General features: G+C 59.5%; 11 protein-coding genes across 11 annotated transcripts; 6 read left to right on the forward strand and 5 right to left on the reverse strand.

The window, feature by feature from the left end:
• Positions 1–187: 187 nt before the first annotated feature.
• OT_ostta07g00160 (Cullin repeat-like-containing domain) lies at positions 188–2,841 on the forward strand (the record flags this gene model as incomplete). Its single annotated transcript, XM_022983695.1, has 3 exons — positions 188–238; positions 368–450; positions 735–2,841. 3 exons carry the CDS (start codon positions 188–190, stop codon positions 2,839–2,841), a joined length of 2,241 nt encoding a protein of 746 aa, XP_022839333.1.
• A 168-nt stretch (positions 2,842–3,009) lies between these two features.
• Positions 3,010–4,127, reverse strand: OT_ostta07g00170 (Ribosomal protein L18ae; the record flags this gene model as incomplete). The annotated part of the gene is made up of 4 exons (XM_022983696.1): positions 3,010–3,354; positions 3,463–3,526; positions 3,663–3,778; positions 4,113–4,127. 4 exons carry the CDS (start codon positions 4,125–4,127, stop codon positions 3,010–3,012), a joined length of 540 nt encoding a protein of 179 aa, XP_022839334.1.
• Positions 4,128–4,509: 382 nt separating this feature from the next.
• OT_ostta07g00190 (unnamed product) lies at positions 4,510–5,364 on the forward strand (the record flags this gene model as incomplete). Its single annotated transcript, XM_003080077.3, has 1 exon — positions 4,510–5,364. The coding sequence occupies one exon, from the start codon at positions 4,510–4,512 to the stop codon at positions 5,362–5,364; it is 855 nt and encodes a 284-aa protein (XP_003080125.3).
• Positions 5,365–5,447: 83 nt separating this feature from the next.
• On the reverse strand, positions 5,448–7,034 carry OT_ostta07g00200 (unnamed product; the record flags this gene model as incomplete). The annotated part of the gene is made up of 1 exon (XM_003080079.1): positions 5,448–7,034. One exon carries the CDS (start codon positions 7,032–7,034, stop codon positions 5,448–5,450), a length of 1,587 nt encoding a protein of 528 aa, XP_003080127.1.
• A 374-nt stretch (positions 7,035–7,408) lies between these two features.
• Positions 7,409–8,767, reverse strand: OT_ostta07g00210 (G-patch domain; the record flags this gene model as incomplete). Its single annotated transcript, XM_003080080.2, has 1 exon — positions 7,409–8,767. The coding sequence occupies one exon, from the start codon at positions 8,765–8,767 to the stop codon at positions 7,409–7,411; it is 1,359 nt and encodes a 452-aa protein (XP_003080128.2).
• Positions 8,768–9,619: 852 nt separating this feature from the next.
• On the forward strand, positions 9,620–10,564 carry OT_ostta07g00220 (Polyphosphate kinase 2; the record flags this gene model as incomplete). The annotated part of the gene is made up of 1 exon (XM_003081778.2): positions 9,620–10,564. The coding sequence occupies one exon, from the start codon at positions 9,620–9,622 to the stop codon at positions 10,562–10,564; it is 945 nt and encodes a 314-aa protein (XP_003081826.2).
• A 433-nt stretch (positions 10,565–10,997) lies between these two features.
• OT_ostta07g00230 (Rhodanese-like domain) lies at positions 10,998–11,648 on the forward strand (the record flags this gene model as incomplete). Its single annotated transcript, XM_003081777.1, has 1 exon — positions 10,998–11,648. The coding sequence occupies one exon, from the start codon at positions 10,998–11,000 to the stop codon at positions 11,646–11,648; it is 651 nt and encodes a 216-aa protein (XP_003081825.1).
• Positions 11,649–11,806: 158 nt separating this feature from the next.
• OT_ostta07g00240 (Protein of unknown function DUF4539) lies at positions 11,807–12,646 on the forward strand (the record flags this gene model as incomplete). Its single annotated transcript, XM_003081776.1, has 1 exon — positions 11,807–12,646. The coding sequence occupies one exon, from the start codon at positions 11,807–11,809 to the stop codon at positions 12,644–12,646; it is 840 nt and encodes a 279-aa protein (XP_003081824.1).
• A 65-nt stretch (positions 12,647–12,711) lies between these two features.
• OT_ostta07g00250 (Ham1-like protein) lies at positions 12,712–13,368 on the forward strand (the record flags this gene model as incomplete). Its single annotated transcript, XM_022983697.1, has 1 exon — positions 12,712–13,368. One exon carries the CDS (start codon positions 12,712–12,714, stop codon positions 13,366–13,368), a length of 657 nt encoding a protein of 218 aa, XP_022839335.1.
• A 136-nt stretch (positions 13,369–13,504) lies between these two features.
• On the reverse strand, positions 13,505–15,049 carry OT_ostta07g00260 (Thioredoxin-like fold; the record flags this gene model as incomplete). The annotated part of the gene is made up of 1 exon (XM_003080082.2): positions 13,505–15,049. The coding sequence occupies one exon, from the start codon at positions 15,047–15,049 to the stop codon at positions 13,505–13,507; it is 1,545 nt and encodes a 514-aa protein (XP_003080130.2).
• A 102-nt stretch (positions 15,050–15,151) lies between these two features.
• Positions 15,152–20,216, reverse strand: OT_ostta07g00270 (Quinonprotein alcohol dehydrogenase-like superfamily; the record flags this gene model as incomplete). The annotated part of the gene is made up of 2 exons (XM_022983698.1): positions 15,152–15,525; positions 15,557–20,216. The coding sequence occupies 2 exons, from the start codon at positions 20,214–20,216 to the stop codon at positions 15,152–15,154; spliced, it is 5,034 nt and encodes a 1,677-aa protein (XP_022839336.1).
• Positions 20,217–20,792: the final 576 nt, after the last annotated feature.

Consider the following 20,792-nt stretch of genomic DNA (forward strand, 5'->3'; position numbering starts at 1 on the left):
AACGACGACGACGACGACGACGCGCGGGCGACGGCGCGGGGCGAACGGACGCGAACGTCGAGTTCGCGCGCGCGCGGGCGGGGATCGGACGCGCGCGCGCGCGGCACGGGTCGGAGAGGGACGGTGAGAGAGCGGATCGAGCGAACGGACGATCGAACGAGGACGCGGAGAGAGGACCGAGAGAAGGATGACGGATCGTCGACCCGTGGCGCTGGAGGAGGGATGGGGACGGATGCAGGTGCGACGCGGAGCGTGAGAGAGGGCGCGCGCGCGCGTTTAGATTCGACGTAAAACGGTTGTCTGCGCGCGCGAGATCTCGCGGAGGGGGCACTGACCGAGCTCGTCGACGACGGTGACGTGAACGCAGGATGGTATCATGAAACTGAGACGTATCCTTGACACGGACGACGCCGAGCCGTTTACGTCGGAGGAGTACATGAACCTGTACACGTACGTCTCGAAATCGGCGTTGACCGCGCGAGCGAGGCGACGACGAGCGCGCGCAATGAGAGGAGAGGGAGACCCGAAATCCATGACACGAGTGATGACGATATACCATACAGTGATTCACACTTCAGTCTGAACACTCTTGTGGACTACTTTTCAGCCTTGTCTGACGCGTCGTCGGGTTTCTGGTTACAACTCCGGAGCGCCGCGCTTCGCGTGACTTCGTGCGATTGTTTCGCGACGTAAAGCGTGTTGACTGACAGATCGTTTAATTTGTGCACTCGTAGTACCATTTACAACATGTGCACGCAAAAGGCGCCGTACGACTTCTCAGAGCAGTTGTACGAGCGTTACGAGGCGGCCTTTAACCAGTACATCAATGCAAAGGTTTTGCCAACGCTCGTGGAAAAGAAGGGTGAGTACATGCTGAAGAGTCTGGTGATGCGATGGGAGAACCACAAGATAATGGTTCGATGGCTGTCGAAGTTTTTCAACTATCTCGACCGATACTACGTTCAGCGTCATCATTTCCCTCCCCTCAAGGATGTCGGGGTGAATTGCTTTCGTCGGCTCGTGTACGACGAGATCAAGTTGAGCGTGAAGACGGCGGTGCTCGAGCTCATCGACAAGGAGCGGGAGGGAGAAAAGACGGACAGGACGTTGATTAAGAATATTACGTCGATTTTTGTCGAAATGGGTTTGGGGACGATGGACGCGTACCAAAATGATTTCGAAGCGGATTTGTTGGCACACACTGCGTCTTTCTATTCGCGCAAGGCTTTGCAGTGGATCGCAGAGGACTCCTGTCCGGCTTACCTTATCAAGGCGGAAGAGTGTCTGAACAGCGAGCGCGAGCGAGTGCAGCTTTACTTGCATCAAACTACCGAATCCAAGCTGATTTCGAAGGTGGAGCAACAACTGCTCGAGCAGTATGAAAATGAGTTACTGGAGAAGGAGAATAGCGGATGTGCGGCACTCTTAGTCGAAGACAAAACGGAAGATTTGGCTCGCATGTACCGCCTCTTCCGTGCTGTACCAAGCGGCTTGAAGCCGATAGCTGAAATTTTCAAGGCTCACGTGAAGAAGGATGGAATGAACTTAGTGAGCGTCGCCGAGCAGACGGCGTCAAACATGAAGAGCAAGAAGCCGGACAAGGACGCGGCATCCACATCCGTGGAGCAGGTATTCACTCGCAGTGCGATCGAACTATACGACAAGTACAGCACGTACGTAAACGAATGTTTCGACAGCAGTGCTTTATTCAATCGTGCTTTGACGGAGGCTTTCGAGAACTTCTGCAACAAGGGAATCGCCGGGAACTCCACCGCGCAGCTTCTGGCCGATTTCTCGGACAAACTGTTGCGTAAGGGTGGGAGTGAGAAGCTGAGCGATGAAAAGATGGAGGAAACCTTAGAAAAGGTCGTCAAACTCTTGGCTTTTATTAGCGATAAGGACATGTTTGGAGAGTTCTACCGCAAAAAGCTCGCCAGACGTCTGTTGACGGACAGCTCAGCGAGTCAGGATTACGAGCGTTCAATTTTGAGCAAACTCAAGACACAGTGCGGAGCGCAATTCACTGGTAAAATGGAAGGAATGTTAAACGATTTGCAATCCGCGCGGGAGACGCAAGATACCTTTGAACGGTGGATGGAGGAGGATGCGGCGAACCGTAAGCCCCCTCTCGATTTCTCAGTCACCATCTTGACTCACGGCTTCTGGCCCCAGCACAAACCCGTGGAGTTCCAGCTGAACGATGAGTTGGCGAAGTGCGTGGACACCTTCAGAAGCTTCTATGATAAACGCATGGGACAGCGTAAATTGACGTGGATCCATCATCTCGGAACGGCTACCGTGGTTGGTAAGTTTGAGACCAAGTCCATTGAGATGCTCATGCAAACCACTCAGTGCGCAGTTTTGCTACTCTTCGGAGCCAAGACGGAGCTGACGATGCAGAACGTGATCGATTTGACAAAATTACCCCCCGACGACGCCAAACGCGCTCTGTACTCTCTATCTTGTGCGAAGTACAAAATTCTGAACAAGTCTCCAGAGGGCAAGACAATCGGACCGGATGACGTCTTCGCGTTCAATGAAAAGTTCACGGATAGATCGAGACGCATTAAAATAGGACTACCGCCCGTAGACGAGAAGAAGGTCACTATCGAGCACGTCGAGCACGATCGGCGCCACGCGATCGATGCGGCAATCGTTCGAACGATGAAGGCGAGAAAATCTCTGGCGTACAACCAACTCATCATTGAAGTCGTGTCTCAACTCAAACAGAAGTTCGTTCCTGAGCCGAAACAAATCAAGATTCGAGTCGAAGAGCTCATTAACAAGGAGTTCATCGAGCGCGACAAGGAGAATCCACAGGTTTTCAAATACATGGCATAAAACACTTAGATGCGCCGCGCGGAGACATTTTAGTTCAGAAACAAGCAAAGCAGAACACATCGTTTTCATTTTCGAGACATTCGACGATTACAAATTCGCGCCGCGTCTACGTCTCACCCTCACCCATGCTAATGTGTCTAATCAAGAAGTTCCTGCGCCACATCGCAATCACAACGTAACATGATTCGGACGCTTGTACTTGAAGATGGTCTTGGTCGCCTTGCTCGGGTGACGCATGACCTTGTTCACGACCGGGAAGGACAAGTCTTCGGCGAGGAATTGGCGCGTGTTCTCACGACGGACGTTCTCATCGGAGACTTCCGCAATCTTAATGATTTGCAGCTGGGAGGAGCGCACGCGGTGGCGGGAAGCCATTTCCTCGTAGAGCGCGTCCACCGCCTTGTTCATGGTGGTCTCGCGGTACTCCTTGTAGGAGTTGTGGAAGCCCGTGCGGGATTGGTAACGGATCCAGATGCCGAAGTTCTTCACGGTCGTCGTGTCCTCCTCAAAGATCTGTCGATTCGCGAAGGAATCAAATCACGTCAGTCTCTCCCTCTTTCTGTCTTCGCGGACGCTTTCTCTCACGCAGCCCTAGGGCTTTCCAATCGCAGCGATGCGCACCTCGTTGCAAGCGATGATTTGACCGTTCGCCTTCTTGACCTTCTTGAGGCGAGACATGAAATACCTGCGTCCATAAATCACGTACTTCGGTCAGTTTCACGCTCGCGTCGACTCGTCGCGCTCTGTTTCGTCCTCGTCTTGGTTCGTGCACGGACGGTCCGTCCAGCGTCTCGTCATCTCGTTCGTCGCCTCGCACGCACCAGAACTTCGATCGCGCCTTGACGTCATCGAGCGCCCAAAGCTTCATGCGGAACACCTCCGGCTCCGGCGTCGCCTCCGTCGGGAGGTGTCGGCCGACGACTTGAAATTGGCGGTACTGCGAGTGCAAAGCTCATCGTCGCGGTCAGTCCACGCGTTCGTCGTCCACGTCACGTATCGCCATCGCCCGTTCGCGCGACACACGTCACGATCGCGAATAAAAATCATTCTCGCGCCGCACGCGTCGAGTTCCATTCGTTCGCGCTCGTCGTCGCGCCCGGACTCCTCGAACACGATCGGGATCGACGGTGGAAAACCCCAAACGATGCGCGCGGTCCTCCGTGACATCGCATCCGCTCGCCTCTCCGACGACGTCACCGCGACCGCGCGCGCGCGTTCGAGCGAACGAAACCAATCTCTTCGCCCGTCGCGTCGACGTCGAACGAACGCACTCTGTACGGAGCCATCTCGCGCGCCACGGAAAGGCGGATCGCGACGCCGCGCGCGCGCCCGCGCCCCCGTCGCGGCGACGCGATGGGTGGCGGACCATAGGGTTTAGCCCCAAGCATCGGACGCCCGAACGCGCGGTCGCGCCTCGTACGCGAGCGACCGCATTCGCGATCGAATGTCAAAAAAACCAAACCCGCGATCGATCGCCCGCGCGACGCCCTCGACCGACGGCGGTCGATCGATCGCCTTTCGCGCACCGGTCGCTCGCCTTTCGCGCACCGGTCGCTCGCCTTTCGCGCACCGGTCGCTCGCCTTTCGCGCACCGGTCGCGCACCGGTCGCTCGCCGCCCCCGTCGCCGTCGTCCCCCTCGACGCGCGAGATCGCCGCGCGCGTCGTCGATGGCGTCGATGGCGACGACGACGCGGCCGTCGATGCGCGCGGCGTCGACGGTCGATCGACGCGTCGACGGCGACGCGGCGGTGGCGACGCGGCGCGCGCGATGGGGGGCGATTCGACCGCGCGCGGGGGGCGCTCGAGCGCGCGCGCGACGGGGATGGATGACGACGTGCGCGTCGAGTCGACGCTCGCGAGCGAGCGCGCGCGCGGCGACGGAGACGAGACGACCGAGAGAGCGTGATGGGGGTGAGGCGAGCTCGAGCGCGCGCTCGGCGCTGGATAAGTCTGGGGGATTGCTGTACGTGCGTAACTTTTTCGACGCGGCGACGAGCGCGCGCGTGCGGGAGGAATGCGAGAAGATGCGAGGGAGCGTGACGCTGGAACACCGCGCGTGCGCGAGACAAAGATTAGGGATGATGGTTCCGAGCGATAACTTCGTCCATGAGGCGTGCGTGGCGAAGGAGGTGGCGGAGCGCCTGAGCGGCTTGCTTCTCGGCGAGGGACACGGAGCGAATCTCGTGGCAGGAGATGTGCCGGTGGAGTACCGAGTGTATCCCGTAGGAGGATCGATGGATTGGCACAAAGACGTCGCGTTGTACACACAGCCGCAATACGAAATCGTGTACACGGTGACGAACACGAGCGATAGCACGACGGAGTGGGAGGACGAGCGAACCGGCATGCGCTATGGAGGTTGGACAGAGCCCAACTCCGTGATCGTCGTCCGCGCGGAGGGTGCTCCGCACAGGGTTACTGGTGTTACGAGGGGCGAGAGATCGATCATCAAGTTCGTTCTGACACAAACCCTGGAGAAGACGGATGACTTCTTTGACAATCTGCTGACATACACGCATTAATCATTTTTGGCAGCGCTTTTGTTCTCTGTTGTACTTTAATACCAACAGCATTTTCCAGACAAATAATACAAATCTACCTATCGTCAACGCGGCATTCGGAATGCGAGATAGCGCGTGACCCAACGCTCCAAATCTTCGTTAACTATGTCCCATATTGCGAGCAGGAGTTCGTCGTCGCGAGACGGCTTTGTTTCCGGCCTAGACTTTACTACTTTTTTCGCACTTCGTGTCTCGATCGCGCGCTTGAAGTTCACACCCGCACTGTGTCGCCAAATAGCACTCTTGACGGTATCCGTGGCGTTCACATCGTCTCCCAAACCTAGCTCTTTAGCCGCGTCGACGATTCGCAACCGAATCGTCGGCGTCTGAAGAATACTTTCAACACAGTTCGATACGTGGAAATCGACGGCGGCGATCGGGATATCGCTCCGACGCATGAAGCCACCCCATTTACACGCCTCCGCTTCGTTTGAATCCCTCGCATCTTCGAACGTATGCTCCAGAAAGGAAAGCCACGGCGTCCTGTTCGTGGTCGACTCCTCGATGATTTCCACGTTGCGTAAAGAGTCGTATTCTGGTGGAACAGTGGACGTTTTTTCTTTGAATCTATCGAGCCAAACGCGCGAGAATCCACGAAGCATCGCGACATCGCCGGGCATACCGCCGAACTGCGCACGAATGATCAGAGATTGAACAAGAGTTGATTCCTCCTCGGGTAGCTGCGCCTCGACGTCGTTCAGTGTCAGTGGGTCCTCACATCCCGTTCGTGCGGCGCCGTACGTCACTTTGTCCTTCGTCGAGACTGCGGCTATCTCTCCAGCGATGCGCACAACGCACGCACGCATCGCGTCCGACGGTTGGAATCCCTTGCTCGTGGCGCACATGAGCCAAGTCAAAGTTGGCACCTCGTGGTGCAGAATAGCATCCTCGAGGGATATGATGACCAACCTGCGAACGAGCTCCACGAACGAATCCGGCTGGAGGGACATGTGCGTCGCCACACGAGTCGCCGCGACGGATCTGCCGCGGCGGACATTTTTCTGGAGCGCAGATTTTACGACGCTCACTTTAAGCTGCTCGCCATCGCCGACCGAGGCGGCACGCTTTGCTTTCATATCCATCACCTCTCGAGCTTCAGCCATGGCGCTAAGGATCGATGCGTCGTGTTCTGTAACCTTGATGTTTTCATTCGCCTCGTAAATCAGTTTCAACGTCGTCGTACACGTCGAGCCGCTCGCAAGTTTCTCCTTCACGACGACTTTACCCGACCAAGTCGCGGTTTGCGTACTCGCTGTCTTTTCCAACATCGCTCGCCATCTTCCGAGAGATGCGTCGTACTTCATCGTAAAAGTCCTGACGCGTTCGCGTTCCTTTTGCGCCGCCATCATGCTGTCAAAAGCGTTCGCGCCGCTCATCGATGCTTTCACGGCGAAACTCGTCTCTGGTTTCGCCGCTCGTCGACTCCCGCTCGTCGACTCCCGTCTCGTCTTTCCCTCGCACCCGTCCGCGTGCGACGCCAGAAATATCGACAACACGTCTTTTTCGCACACCGGACACCGAGAAAATCTCGACCCACCGTCTACATCGTTCCCCGAAGACGTCTCCCTCGACGTTCGCTCGATCGTCTCCCGCGTCCTCGGCGTGAAAAACGCATCGATCGTGTTCTTCATCGCTCACGCCTACTCTCCTCGTCGCGCCACGCGAAGTTCCACCGCTATGGCGTCGCTCAACTCGCGCGAGTCCAGGGCTCCGCACGCGATGAGCACTCGCACGCGTTCGAGCGACGACGTCGAGGTGGTCGCCGAGCTCGCGGCGGTGTTGGAATCTCTCACCGCGTCGACGCGCGCGCGCGCGCGGGACGCGCGAGAACACACGTCGTGCGCGAGCTCTCGCGCGCGTTTCATCACCCGTCGACGACGAGCGAGGACGGGATGTCGATGGGCGGGACGGCGCGCGCGCGAGAGTCGTGTTTTTTGAAATTCCGAGCACGCGAGTGCGCATCCGGGTGTCTTGTACAGGGTAATTATTTTTACACCGCGAACGCTCACTTTTTTGCGCTCTTCTTGGAGGATTTCTTCTCCTTCTTCTCCTTCTTCTCCTTCTTCTCCTTTTTCTCCTTTTTCTCTTTTTTCTCCTTCTTTGACCTCTTCGCGTCGCGAGCGTCGTCGTCGTCGTCAAAGGTTGTCACGCGCGTGCCGGTCCACTCGCTCTTGATTTCGCCTTTACCGCCCAAGCCGCGCTTGGTGCCCTTGACGACGTTCGTTTCGTGCGCCGACTTAAATAACGCCTCTTGATCGTTCTCGGTGAACGCCTTGCGCCCGCTCGCGCCCGTTCGCTCGCCGTCGCGCTCGCGAGCGGAGCCAACCAATCCGCCCCAGGTGAAGACGGCGCGCCACCACGACGAGCTCTCCGTGCTCGCGGACTTCGCCCCCTCGTACGCCTTCCCGGACGTGGGCGGTGACGCCTCCGCCTCCTCGCTCGACGACGAATCTCCCGACTCGCCGGACCGTCGCGTTTCCCTTAATTTCTTCGCATCCTTGGACTTTTTCTCCGCCTTTGCCGTCGAGACGTCCGAGACGGCGCTTCCGCGTTGAATTCCGTACTTGGCCAATTGCTCAGCCTCAAACCTCGCGATGCGCTCGAGCTTCCCCACGCGTCCACCAAACGTCGATCCTCGATGATTATCCCTCGCCAGTTCCTCCATGAGCTTCAGCTCGCTCTTCGATCCGCTACACGCGACGCCGTCCCGTCCCGTCGCCGTTTCGCCCCGCGCCGCGTCCGACGCGCTCTCCGACGCACTCTCCGACGTCGACGCCGCATCCGAGTCCCCCTTCCCCATGACGCGCGCGATTCTCTCCGCCGCGTTCGCAAAGCTCCCCTCCCACCACTTCTCGTCCCATTTGTACCGCGCCTCGCGTCGTCCCAGCCCGACGCCGTCCTCGCGTTTCACCGCCTCGATGGGCGCTCGAACGCCGTGTCGTCGCTTCCCGAGCCCATCGCCCGCGGTCCATCCCATGGACGTCATCACGCGCGCCCCGAACCCGCCGTACGCGCGCGCGCCCGGGTCGGCGTCGTACGTCGGCACCTTCATCGCGTCGACGCCTCGCGCGCCGCCGTCGCGCGACCGCGATGTTTGGGACGCGTCGCTCGTATACTTTACACGCTCGACCGTTATGTGAATGACATGCTCGTATACTCGACACGCTCGACCACTATGTGGGTGCCATGCTCGTATACTCGACACGCTCGACCGCTGTGTGGGTACCATGTTCGTATACTCGACACGCTCGACCACTATGTGGGTGACGCGTCTCTCGTACTTCACGCGCTCGACCGTTATGTGAATGACATGCTCGTATACGTCACACGCTCGACCGCGATGTGGGTGCCATGTTCCGAACATGACGGTCGTCTCGGGTGGGTGACATTCAAATCACCTTTCGCATCACCACATCACCACCCGAAACTTTGTGCGTTGCATCACGAGCACGACCGATTGAAGGTGATGCACTCGACCTCGATGCTCGATGCTCGTCTACTTCACGCGCGCGAGCGCTTTGTGCGCGTCATCAATCGCTCGGCGTCGACGCCGACGACGCCCTCGGCGTCGACCGACGGTCGCCGCGTCGCCGCGTCGTCGCCGCGCGACGGCGCGCCCGCGCGCGCGCGCGGATTGGTACATCGCACCGCGACGCGCGCCCGAACGCGACCGCTGGTTCGACGAGCGCGTGCGCGAAGTCTTCCACCCATGGTGTTGCGCCGCCGAACAGCTCGGCGGAGAAATCCCAATCAACATCACAGCCCTCATCAAGGCGTAGCTCGATCCGCGCGTCGTTCGCCCGCGCGCGTCGTCAAACACCCAGGTCCGCGACCGCGTCCTCACGCGCGTCGTGCATCGATACACACGCGTGACAAAAATAGTCTTCTTCCCTTCCCGCGGTCACCGTCGCCGCGCGCGCGCGAGTCCGTTTTCAACCGCGTCCCCGACGGACGCCGTGACCGTTGCGCGTCTTCACTTGCCAAAACACGTCGCGTCGTCGTCGACCGCGCGCGACGTCGCGGGATGTCGGGCGCGATCGCGTCGACGCGCGTCGCGACGCCCGTCCACGGACGGGCGCGACGCTGGGGACGCGTGGGGCGATCGTGGACGTCGTCGATGACGCCTCGAGGGACGCACGCGCGCGCGCAGAGGGAGGATTCGAGCGGGACGATTCGAGGGCGCTCGGCGGACGAGCAGATCGTCTTCTTCGAGGAGATGGATCACGCGAAGTGCGTGCGGAAGGCGGTGCGGAAGGCGATCGTGAACGCGGAGTACGAAGCGATTTTGGAGCGCTTGCAATTTGAGCTCGTGACGTGGCAGGATTACGTGAAGGCGCGAGGGGAAAAGGTTGTTATTTTGTTCGAAGGTAGGGACGCCGCGGGGAAGGGTGGGTGCATCTCTCGAATCACCGACGTCCTGAGCGCGCGTCAGTGTAAGGTGGTCGCTCTGAGCGCGCCGACGGAGGAGGAGAAGACGCAGTGGTACTTTCAAAAGTACGTCAAACATCTCCCGAGCGCGGGGCACATCGTGTTGTTCGATCGGTCGTGGTACAATCGATCGGGCGTGGAACGCGTGATGGGATTCGCGACGGCAGAACAGGTCGAGCAGTTCGAGAAGGAGGTGAATACGTTCGAAAAAATGCTCGTCGATAGCGGCATCACGCTCATTAAACTCTGGTTCGACGTGAGCGACGAAGAGCAAGAGAGGCGATTCAAGGACCGACTCGAGCGAAGCGAAAAACGCTGGAAGCTCAGCCCGATGGACCTGTTCGCGCGGAGTAAATTTTACGAGTACTCCAAGGCTCGCGACTTGATGTTCGAGAACACGAGCGAAACCGTGCCGTGGTCCATCATCCCCGCCGACGACAAGCGCGTCGCCCGTCTGAACGCCATTCAGCACATCCTGGGCTCGGTGGATTATCACATCGTTGCTTCCGAGGAGCTCAAACTGCCGAAGATTCAAGAGAAGCCCAATGATTACCACGATCGAGATCTTCGCGAGCTCGACCCGAAGAAGGCTCGCGTCGTCCCACAGGTGTACACCGTCGAGAGTCTTTCCGTCCGGGACATCGACGGGAAGACGTGGGAAGAAATCGCCAAGGACGCCGACAAACGCGTCAAGAAGACGCTCAGCGTCGACGACGACGCCGACGCGCGCTAGGTCCAACCCACACGCGGTCGCGCGCGATGCACCCCGTCCATCCGCGCGCGCGCGCCGCGTCGCGCCCTCACGACGACGCGTACGCCCCCCGTTGAAAATCTCCATCCAATCCCATAGATTCGGGCTGACTCGGATACGATGCAAAAAGCATCGCCACCGCTCACGCGTCACCTCGCGACGCGCACGGTCGCGCGCGCGTTCGATGCCGACCGCGATGCGCGCGCTCTCGAGCGCCGTCGTCGCCGTCCGCGCGCGCGCGCGTTCGACGTCGACGACGGTCGAGGCGACGTCGAACGTCCGTCGTGTCGAAAACATCGCTCGCGATGGTCGCCGCGTCGTCCCGCGCGCACGATCGCGCGCGCGCACGATCGCGCGCGCGGTCGAGCGAATGACGTCGTACGACGAGCGCGAGCGCGTGCGGATCACGACGTCGATGGACGAGGACGAGGTGTTGTTTGAGTTTGACGCGGACGCGCCGGAGGCCCCGTCGAGCGAGGACGGGGCGACGACGACGATGGCGTCGAGCGCGGTCGCGACGGTGGAAGAAGACGAAGAAGACGCGAGCGATGACGCTGGAAACGTCGCGATGGACGACGGCCTGGACGTGGTGACGGTGAACGTGGACGACGGTAAGCGCATGTTGGAGCGCGAGTCGTACGTGTTCGTGGACTGTCGCTCGTGGAAGGAGTACGATAGACAGCACATCACCAAGCCGCCGCAGCAGACGATCAACGTCCCGCTCGCGGACGGTGATCTCGCGGAGTCGTGGGCGAAACGAGCGACGGAGAAGACTCGACCGTCGATGAAGCTCTTGATCGCCGACGCCGACGGTGCGCGAGCGAGAGAACTCACCAAGGCGTTGCAGGATCAAGGGTACGCGAACTGCGTCGCCGTCGAGGGTGGGTACGAGGGATGGACCGCGAAGTACACCACGTTTGGTCGACCGGTACCGCCGAAGGGTCGCTTCGTGAGCACGGGCAAGGAAGCCCTGAAATCTGGCCTTGACTTGGACGACACCGTCGCGGCGGCGTACGAGGAAAACTGGGGCAAGGCGCCCCCGAAGTACGGAGCCGAGGCCACGTGATGACCCAAGCGAGCTCGGATTCGCATCAAGACATTTAAGACACGATCTCCCAACCCGATGATCGACATCGTCTCGCCCATCGCCCGTCGTTCTCTCCCCGTCTCTCTCTGACGCTCGCGCGCGCCGCACAACGCGGCTCGCGTCGTTTCTCTTCTTCCATGACGCGCGATATCCCCGGTCCCGCCGCCATCTTCGTCAACGCGCGCGAGGGTGATTGCGTGCACGCTCGCGCGAGCGCGTCCGCCCTCGACGCCGCCGCGGATGGAGAGCGACGCGCACTGGATTCAAACGACGAGCGACAGCTGGCGGTAGACCGAGACGAGTTCGACGCCGCTGCGTTCGATCTGTCGCCGTGGAGACGGGCGTGCGAAGCCTTGGACGTGTGCACGGATGATTACACCACGTTCGAACCTCGGAACGGCGTGGGATGGATCAGACGGGGTGGATGGCGCTCGTCAAGGGTCCCGCGCGGGGCGTTCGTGTTACGCGAGCTCGGGAAGACGACGAACGGCGACGGGGCGGGGACGATGTGTGATCCCACGGGTGAGATCCGCGTCGTCGTGCACAGAGATTTGATGGCGAACGAGCCGGGTCTTCGTGCCGGGAGCGCGATCGTGGTGCGAGACGCGCCGGTGCTGAGCGCCGATACGCGGTCGCACGCGGTGTGCGTGTCGAACGCAAATCTGGTGGCGATTTTCGAACCCGAGGGCGAGATCGGGGGGAGCGCGGAGCCGGGGAAGAGCGCTAAGGAGAAACGTGACGAGCTCAGACAGCGCTTGCTCGAGAGTGCGGTGGAGGATGCGATGGCAGGAGTAGTGTGGGACGACTTGAGCGAAGACGAAGCCGTCGGTGTCGCGGAGCCGATGCCAGAGAAGTCTCCAATTCCAGAGACGAGGGACGACCCGCCGAATACGAACGCGGCGAACGATGGTCCTAGCGACTTTGCGTTGCAGCTCGCGGCGATGTTCGCCGATGAAGACGACGACACGGCGTTTTAAGACGCTGGCTCAAAGATTGAAACGATCGCTCACCTTGCATCACTTTCCGCCCCCACACGTCCGCGATGGCGACGGTGAGCGCCGCGAAAATGCGGATGCGCGTGTTATACGGTACCGGAAACGCGGGCAAATACGCTGAGGCGTCGCACGTGTTCAAACGGGCCGACAACGTCGCTCGAGCTGACGTCGTTCTCACGCAGGTGGACTTCGACACGACCGAAATCCAAGGCAATCACGAAGAAATCTCGGTGCGCAAGTGCACGGAAATGGCTTCGGCATCCGTGGCCATGCACGCGGGGCAAGACTTTTTACTCGTCGAGGACGTTTCTTTGGAGTTAGAGGCGCTCAACTCGTTTCCAGGCCCATACTGCAAAGCAATGCTCGAGGCGATCGGCCCCTCGGGCCTGTGGGACCTGATGTCTAGATACGACAACCGTCGCGCGCGCGTGACGTGCACGGTAGGAGCGATGGATCTCTTGGGTCGGCACTGGGGCGAACGGGAAGTGCAAATCTTTTCTGGCTCCATCCACGGCGTCATTGTGGCACCCAAGGGTGACGTGCAGCACGGCAAGGCGAGCTGGAATAGCGTCTTCTTGCCGGACGGGTACGATAAAACTTTCGGCGAGCTTCAATTTCACGAGCAAGCTGAGATGTCGCATCGTCGCATTGCGTTGGAGCGTTTTTTAGACGTCGTGTGTGAGTCCAAAGTGGCTTGCTCGTAAACAATTGAATACATACTGTACTTTTTAGAATTGCATACCGGTACCGTAGCTACTTGATTCGGAAACAAACATTCGAAAACCTACTTGCTGTCATCGTGACGAGCGGGTCCGTATCCGCTCTGGTCGCGAAAGGAGCCTACCTTTGAGATTCGTCGTCGTCATAGTACTCGTCCATCGAGCGTCTGGAACCTCTCCTGCTGAGTCGACGTCTATCACCCCACAGCCCAAGATACATTTTCCGTCTTCCAATGAGGAACCAAATCCTGATCAGTAGCACGGCGCGACCGGGGAGCGACCATAACTCCTCGGCGACGAGCGATTTCCAGTCATCGAGCGTCTGCATATCACCCTGCTCGGTAACTTCCACCCAAGCCTCCTCATAATCGCTCATGGGTTCAGAATCGTCCGAAAAGCGCTCTTCATCGAAGTGGCGCCCTAATCTCCTCGGTTGACGTCGATCATCATATTCTCCTTCGACACTCTTTATGGCGAACATCACGTTTGCCATCGCTGAGAAGACCGCCAACGTCACGAGACCGCCCAACGCGATTGGCACGATGTTTGACGACGCGGCGAGAGGCGAATACTGATTCACGCTTGTACCAACGCTCACGCCGACGTTTGCGCGGTCGTATCCGAGCGCTCTCCCGACGGCTCCGTTGAGTGACTTGAATAAATTTCCGCTTCGCGGTGGGGCGAGCTGGGCCGCCGAATTTGGCTCGCGTTCAACAACTTGCCTCACCGGCGGCGGGGTGGGCGCACTCCTGGGCTTCGTCACGTCGATTGCGACCGACGCGTTGGAGCGCCCAGACGCTTCCTCGGCGAACTCAAGCAATGTCGCGACGCTTCGATCTGTACTGGCGTGGCGATACACCGGTCCCTTGCCCGCGGGAAGAGCCACAATGGTCGGAAACGTTTTCGCGCGAAAGTACTTCGCCGCGAACTGCTTCATTTCGTCGGTATCGCATCGTAAGCGACACACGCGAACGGTTGGATCCTCGGCGTAGCACACCGCCACGGCTGTCCACGCGGGCCGCGCGTCCTCGCACCACTTGCAGTTGTTTGTCTCACACATCAGCATCACCGTCACGTCGCGATGCGCGAGCAATCCTGCGACCTCATCCCTCGTGAGCTCCTCGACCGTGTTCCCGCTCAGCACCGCGTGTGCGCGCGTCACCGGCGCCATTGCCTGCCTTCGCTCGCTCCTTACCCTGCGCGCGCGCTCGAACTCCGCGTCCCGCTCTCTCTCACTCATCGCCCGCGCTCCGCGAGACTTACCCATTCCCACGCGTTCACGTTCCCAAGGATCATAGTCGATCGAAGGGATCAACAAGCGCTGTCCCACGAAGAGCGCCGGCGCGTCCTCCCCCGCCCGCTCGTCGCCGAAGCGTATCCCGTTCGCCGCGCACAACGTCTCCACGCTCGTCCCCCACGCGCGCGCGACGCCCGCCAGGGTGTCGCCGTACATCACCGTGTACACGTCGTGGTCCCCACCGCTCGCGCGCGAGCGCTGCGCCCGCGCGGAGACGTGTGCGCGCGCGCTCCATGAATTAATCCAAAGACCGGACGGTCGACCGTTTCGTTTTCGCTCTTCGCTCGACGCTCTTCGCTCGACGCTCGCGTCGACGCAGCGACGATCGGGAGACGCGAACGCGCGCGGATGTACCGCGCGCGCGCGCATGGTGACGGTGGATGGGCGTCCGAGTGTGCGGCGCGCGCGAAGGAAGAAATGTTTCAGTTTGGGGTTGATTGAAAGACGTGGCTATCGTCGCGCGCCGCGCTCTTATTCGTCGTCTTCGTCTTGCATGTGTTCATCCGCGCCGTCATCGGTCTCCCAGGAGGCGTCGGAGTCGTATTCACCGTCCTCTTCGTCCTCGTCCGCATTGTCGTCGTCACCGTCGTCCTGGATGTTAGAAATGTCTCGTCCGACGCCGCGTTCGCTCTCGCGCTCGGACGCGGCGAGGCGCCGGCGCTCTAGCAAACTACCCGGTCGTAGCCCGACGAATTCGAACTGCGCGCCGCCGCCTGTGTTCACTCTGTTCAAGACGCGAACAAGTCTGGCGTACGGATCTGGATTATCGTCGTCATCGTCCTCACTATCCTCATCGTCGCTGTCGATGAAATCAGAGTCGTATTCGCTCGATTCCTCAGACCTGTCTTCGCTGCGCCATCCAGTCATCACCGCCGCCGATACCGGCGATCTCTCGGAGACTTGCGATTTGACGTGCGACGCGCGCGTCGTTGATTGTTCGCCTTCCGTCCGCATCGACTTCGCCTTCGTCGCCCCATTCGGCGTCTTCCCACTCGTCGTCATCCGAAGCGAGATCTCGATCCATCATCCCCATTCCGTTATCGTGCGGATCTTCCTCCATATCGGACTCGTCCTCGCGAAGTCTGAGTCTTCCGACCTCATGAAGGCGAACAACCGATTCGTGCGTGTCCAGGATATCGTACTCAACCGTGGCACATAACGTGTCGCTGCTGACGTCCCAGCACGCGTCAATCATGCCGTAGGTGACATCCACTGTACAAATGTCCGAGTAATCCATGGCGTCTATCGTGCAAAATGAGTGTTTGTACGGATGATGACACTTTCGAAGACCCCACAGGAGCTCTTCGTTTCGTGGGTGTAAGATGTGAGCCAAGCCGACGGTACCAGAGTGATTGAACTTCAGCGCAGCTCGGTTGAGCGCAGGCACGGTTCGCAGGAGACGCGATGATCGGATATCCCAAACCTCCCTACCGATGATGATTTCATTTCCCCCGGGATGAAAACACGCGCCCGAGGCTTCGGAAAATCTATCAAATCGTTGAATCGGCGGGCCATCACGAATGCGCACGTCCCATAGTGTCTCGTCCCACAGAAGCAAGTTGTCACTGGGCGAGAAAGAAAGCTCGTCGTTGTTCTTTGATATCAGCGGTGGGCCCACCGTCTTCCACGAGAGACTACGTATCGCAGTCTTCGTCTCTGTATCCATAATGTCTAAATCTTTGTCAAACGCTCCTACAGCGAAAGTCGAACCTGTCGAGTCAACAGCGATTCCGTATCCGCGTCTTCCGGCTCTTCCGTCTTTGTCCCATATCATTTCAGGTACCTCGTCACTGTTCGGAAGGCTCCAGAGAGAGATACCCCGCACCGATGTCACGGCGAACATCGGCTTTGGACACTTTGGACCGGTTGCTACGATTTTACGAATGGAGCCCCCGTGCATAGCGTCGCTACTGATCTCCAAAATCTCTCCTGAAATGCAGTCAAACACCTGGATCTCTCCTTCATTGGTCCCCACGACGACTTGGTCGACTATTCCATGCACGAATGACACCGCTGAGAAAAGAGAATCGACGTCGGTCCGCAAGGTTCGTAGGGGTCTGAATCTACTGTTTACGAAGTGCCGATCGGCTCGCCGCATTCCCATTTCTAGACCTGAAGCGCGCGTCCATTCGCGCTGTCGAAGACGAGAGCTCAAGTTTCTCGGCGCCTCCAAACTGCGCTTCGGCTGTGGACACTGATGCGGCGTCAACAGCGAAAATGGAGCACATGCCGTGATTGGGGCGCTACACTGGCGGTGTTGCGCACGTAGATACTGCGTCAAGATCGAGTCAAGGCGAGAACGTACGCCACATCCCGTCTCTCCTCGCGGACCCTCTGCGACGAGAACGCCAGGTGTCGGGAACTCCTTATGGAAACGTTCTTTCACAGCCGGAGAAGGCGTCTGATGATCGCAGCATGCCTCCGTACTTTGCAATGTTGGGGTTGTCAACGATTTGCGCAAGTCCTCGGCCAAGTGCACTCGCGTTTCCTCGGTTGAGTGCGTGCGCTTCACACCTCGCTTCGAAAGCGTGGGCGTTAGCGGTTGCTTGATGACCGTCCTCGCCGCCCCACTCAGTTCGCGGAGGAGTGTCTCGGACGGTCCTTGATCAAGGCCAAGTGTGAATGGCTCATCAACTTTACCGAGCATGCCGCGAGCCGCACCGGTCATTCTGGACCGCGGAGCGCGCCGGCGCAACTTGCTCGGAGCCTGCTTATTTTTGAAGTTAAGCTTCAAACGCGGCGCTGGAGAGTCGCACGATCGAGCGTTATTTGTGCCAGTTTCCGGGCGGGCAAGTCGCGCCTCATTCACGAGGGATGCCGCGGTTTTCGTCAATCCAGCAGAAACGAGATGCTCGTGCATGATTAGCAGCAACTCTTCGTGCGGATATCGAACCTTCGTCGACGCCGCAATCAAGTGTCGCTCAAGTTTCGCGAGCGGTGGAGCCGCGGCGTCTGAAGCAACAGCCGGAGTGGTAGCTTTCACGTTCGCAAATCCAGCCGTGGCAGCGATGAGTTCAACTGCGCAGCGATGGAATTCCGCCGCCGCGGCTTGAACTGTAGCCGCTGAACCAGTCCCACTCTCACGCTTAGAGTCCACTATGACTTCCTCCTCGAGCGCTGAACTACGACCGAGACCAGTCTCTCTCACGAGTTCTGATAGCATGCGAGCTATTTGTAGCGTCTGCAGCGTGTTGGCTATGGATTGATCTCTCGTGAGCCCCAGGAGTACGCGACAGCAAAGCGCGCGTGAAATATTCATCGATGGCTGCGGCAACACCTTGGACGTTTTAAATAGCAACTTCAGCAACACCTTTACCCCGTAAGCTTGCGCAATATTCTGTCTTCCATTCACGTAAGTCTCTTCGAGGCGCGCGTAATCGAACACGGTCAGATTACCGCCCGCACTATGCGTTCGTTGCAACGGGCCACCAATGGGAACCGACGCTTTCTCCTTATGAGATTTGTGTTCTGATGCGGAAAGCGCTAGAGGCGCGATGACGAGATTGCAAATAACTTTAAGCGCTTCAACGACAGCCTCGGTGTCGACTGCCTCTGCCGCAGACTCGATGATATCCATGAGAATGTAACCCGATGAAAAATACTCTCCAAAGTGCGCCTTTGCCGTCGCGACTCGACCTGTCGGATGTAGCGTCACGAGCTTAAGCACGCTAAGAGATCCCAAAACGCACTCTCGAAGTGACTTCTCGCCTGGAGCCTTCGTGAGTAGATCCAACAACACCATCGGTCCTCCCTGCGCGCAAAAGGCTTCAATCACGAGCCACGTTTTTGCTTGCATGACGGCGGCGATTCTTTTCTGGCGACTCACCATGCTGAATAGTCGATCAGTCGCGTCGTGTCCGATGTCCATCGCCCGAAACATCGCCCGTCTCGCCGCAGTATCAGTCGTCTTACTCTTCAGCGCATCGTTTTTCTTGGATTTACCCGAAACCTTTTCCTCGATGGCTTTGACGTGGGTGACAAAGTGCGCTCGCATGTATTGGCGGAGTAGCAAACTGACATGATCACCGGTCTCCTTGGCCATCGCGATCTCCTGTGGCGTCGTCATTTCGAGCATAGACTCTTCGTGGGTTACGATGTGAGCCGTCGTGCGAAGCGTGTCGAGTACCAGTTTGAGACCAGCCTCTGCGTCAAAGGCCACCACGACGATTGGAATTTGCACGGCAAACGTCAGAAACAGCGCCGCGTGTCGGCGCGCGTACTCGTTATCGCACTGAAGGAGCTCAAGCGCCATCTTCACGTAACGCCTCGATAAATCGATCGAGGGCGCGACCAATCTCTCGAGCGCCGTGGTGATGCTCGCGATGCCGAACATGCAGCGCGTCAAGTTGTAATACGTCATCGGTCCGCGCGGGACGTTCAGCATGAGCTTGGCGCCGCCGTTTTCTATGAATGTAATGGCGAACTTCCTGTGCGCCAAAAATGCACTGATCACGGCGAGCGCTTCGGGAAGCTGGGGATCTCCGGGGAGGTGTCCGGCTAACTTGAAGCGACGCGCGGTTCCGTACGATTCGTGCCAACCAGACTCTGTCGGTCCCGTCAAAAGCCGCATCGATAGTTCCAACACCCCATGCTGCAGCGCCTCGGCGAAACACTCGACGTAGTCCCCGATACCCCCGACGCACATCAATCGCGCCTGCATCAACGCTCGATGGAGATGTTCGCAGTCGCCCGCTTGAAGTCCGCTCGGGCATTCGTCGCCGGCGGCGAGCGCCAGATCCATCGAGTCCTTCTCATCCACCTCCCACGCATCAACGCCCGCGCCATCTTTACAAATCAGATTCACCAAGGGCTTCAACAGTCCCTCCATGACACCGTTCTTGATGTGTTCGCTCGAGACCCCGTCTTCGTCGGTGACGAGGAGCGACGCAAAGGCGCCCATGGCGTACACCTTTAGTCGTCTCGCGTCCAGCGTCCGCGCCGGTCCCTCCGCGTTCGCTCCCTCGGACGCTCTTCTCTCAAGCGCTCGCTCTGCCGCGCGTCCACCGAAAGCGAGCTCGCTCAAGACGTTCGCGTACACGTCTCTCCGCGTCGCCTCTTCGCCCAAGATGTCATTCGTCTGTCCCCGCAAACGCTTCCCCAATCCGCACGCTCGCAACACCCGCATCGCCCCCGCTTGCTCTCGCAACTCACACGTAAACATCTTCTCCCCCACCGCGTACTCCACGATCGCGGGCATGAACTCCCGTTCGCTCGGCAACGCGTCCGCCCGCTTCGTCCCGCCGTCCTGCGCCCGACGCGCGCTCGCCTCCGCCCCTCTCGCGTCCTCGAACGACTTCTCCGCCCGTTCGATCGCGTCCGCCAGCGCGTGAAACCCTCGCGCGCGTTCGTTCGCGTCCATGCGCGCGTGCGCGCACATCGCTCGCCACCGTTCATCGATCACCGTCGCCGCATCGTTCGCCGCCCGCCGCCGCGCGTTCGTCTCATCGCGCGCGCGCGCGTCCGCGTCCTCGCCCGCGCGCGTCGACCGCCCCGAGGTCTCGGCGTCGGCGTCGCGGTGCTCATCGCCGCGCGCCATGCCGTCGCGCGTCGTCGTCGTCGTCGTCGTCGTCGTCGTCGTCGTCGTCGTCGAAGTCGAAGTCGTCGTGACGGTCGGCGTCGCGGTGTATCATACCGCACACGGGCACGTAAGTACGATACACAGTCCAATACTATACGCGTGCACACACCGATCTGGTGATGACACCCACGTGTGGGGCCCAAGATGGGCGTTTGATGTCCCAGTGTATTGATACAGAGTACGTAGTGTAGAGACGCGTCGACGTATGTGCGTCGATCGCAGGACGCGGGTGCGCGTCCCGGGTCCGGTGATGGCCCTATGTCGTGTACACTACGAACGCCGCCCATCGCCGCGCCGCCCACCGGACGCGTCGACGCGACGACGTCATCGGCGTCGACACTTCCCGCGCGGGCGACGGGCGGACGGACGACGCGGTCGTGTTTTTGTGACGACGCGCGGACGGCGCGCGCGGCGTGCGCGAGGACGCGCGCTCGATCGCGATGTCGACGTCGCTCGGGACGTCCGCGAGAGCGGTCGCGGCGTCGATGCGCACGGCGCGCGCGCGATGCGGGGTCGATCGTCGCGCGATCGTCG

The sequence above is a fragment of the Ostreococcus tauri genome (assembly GCF_000214015.3).
Source record: "Ostreococcus tauri WGS project CAID00000000 data, contig chromosome 07, whole genome shotgun sequence".
Classification (NCBI taxonomy): Eukaryota; Viridiplantae; Chlorophyta; class Mamiellophyceae; order Mamiellales; family Bathycoccaceae; genus Ostreococcus; species Ostreococcus tauri.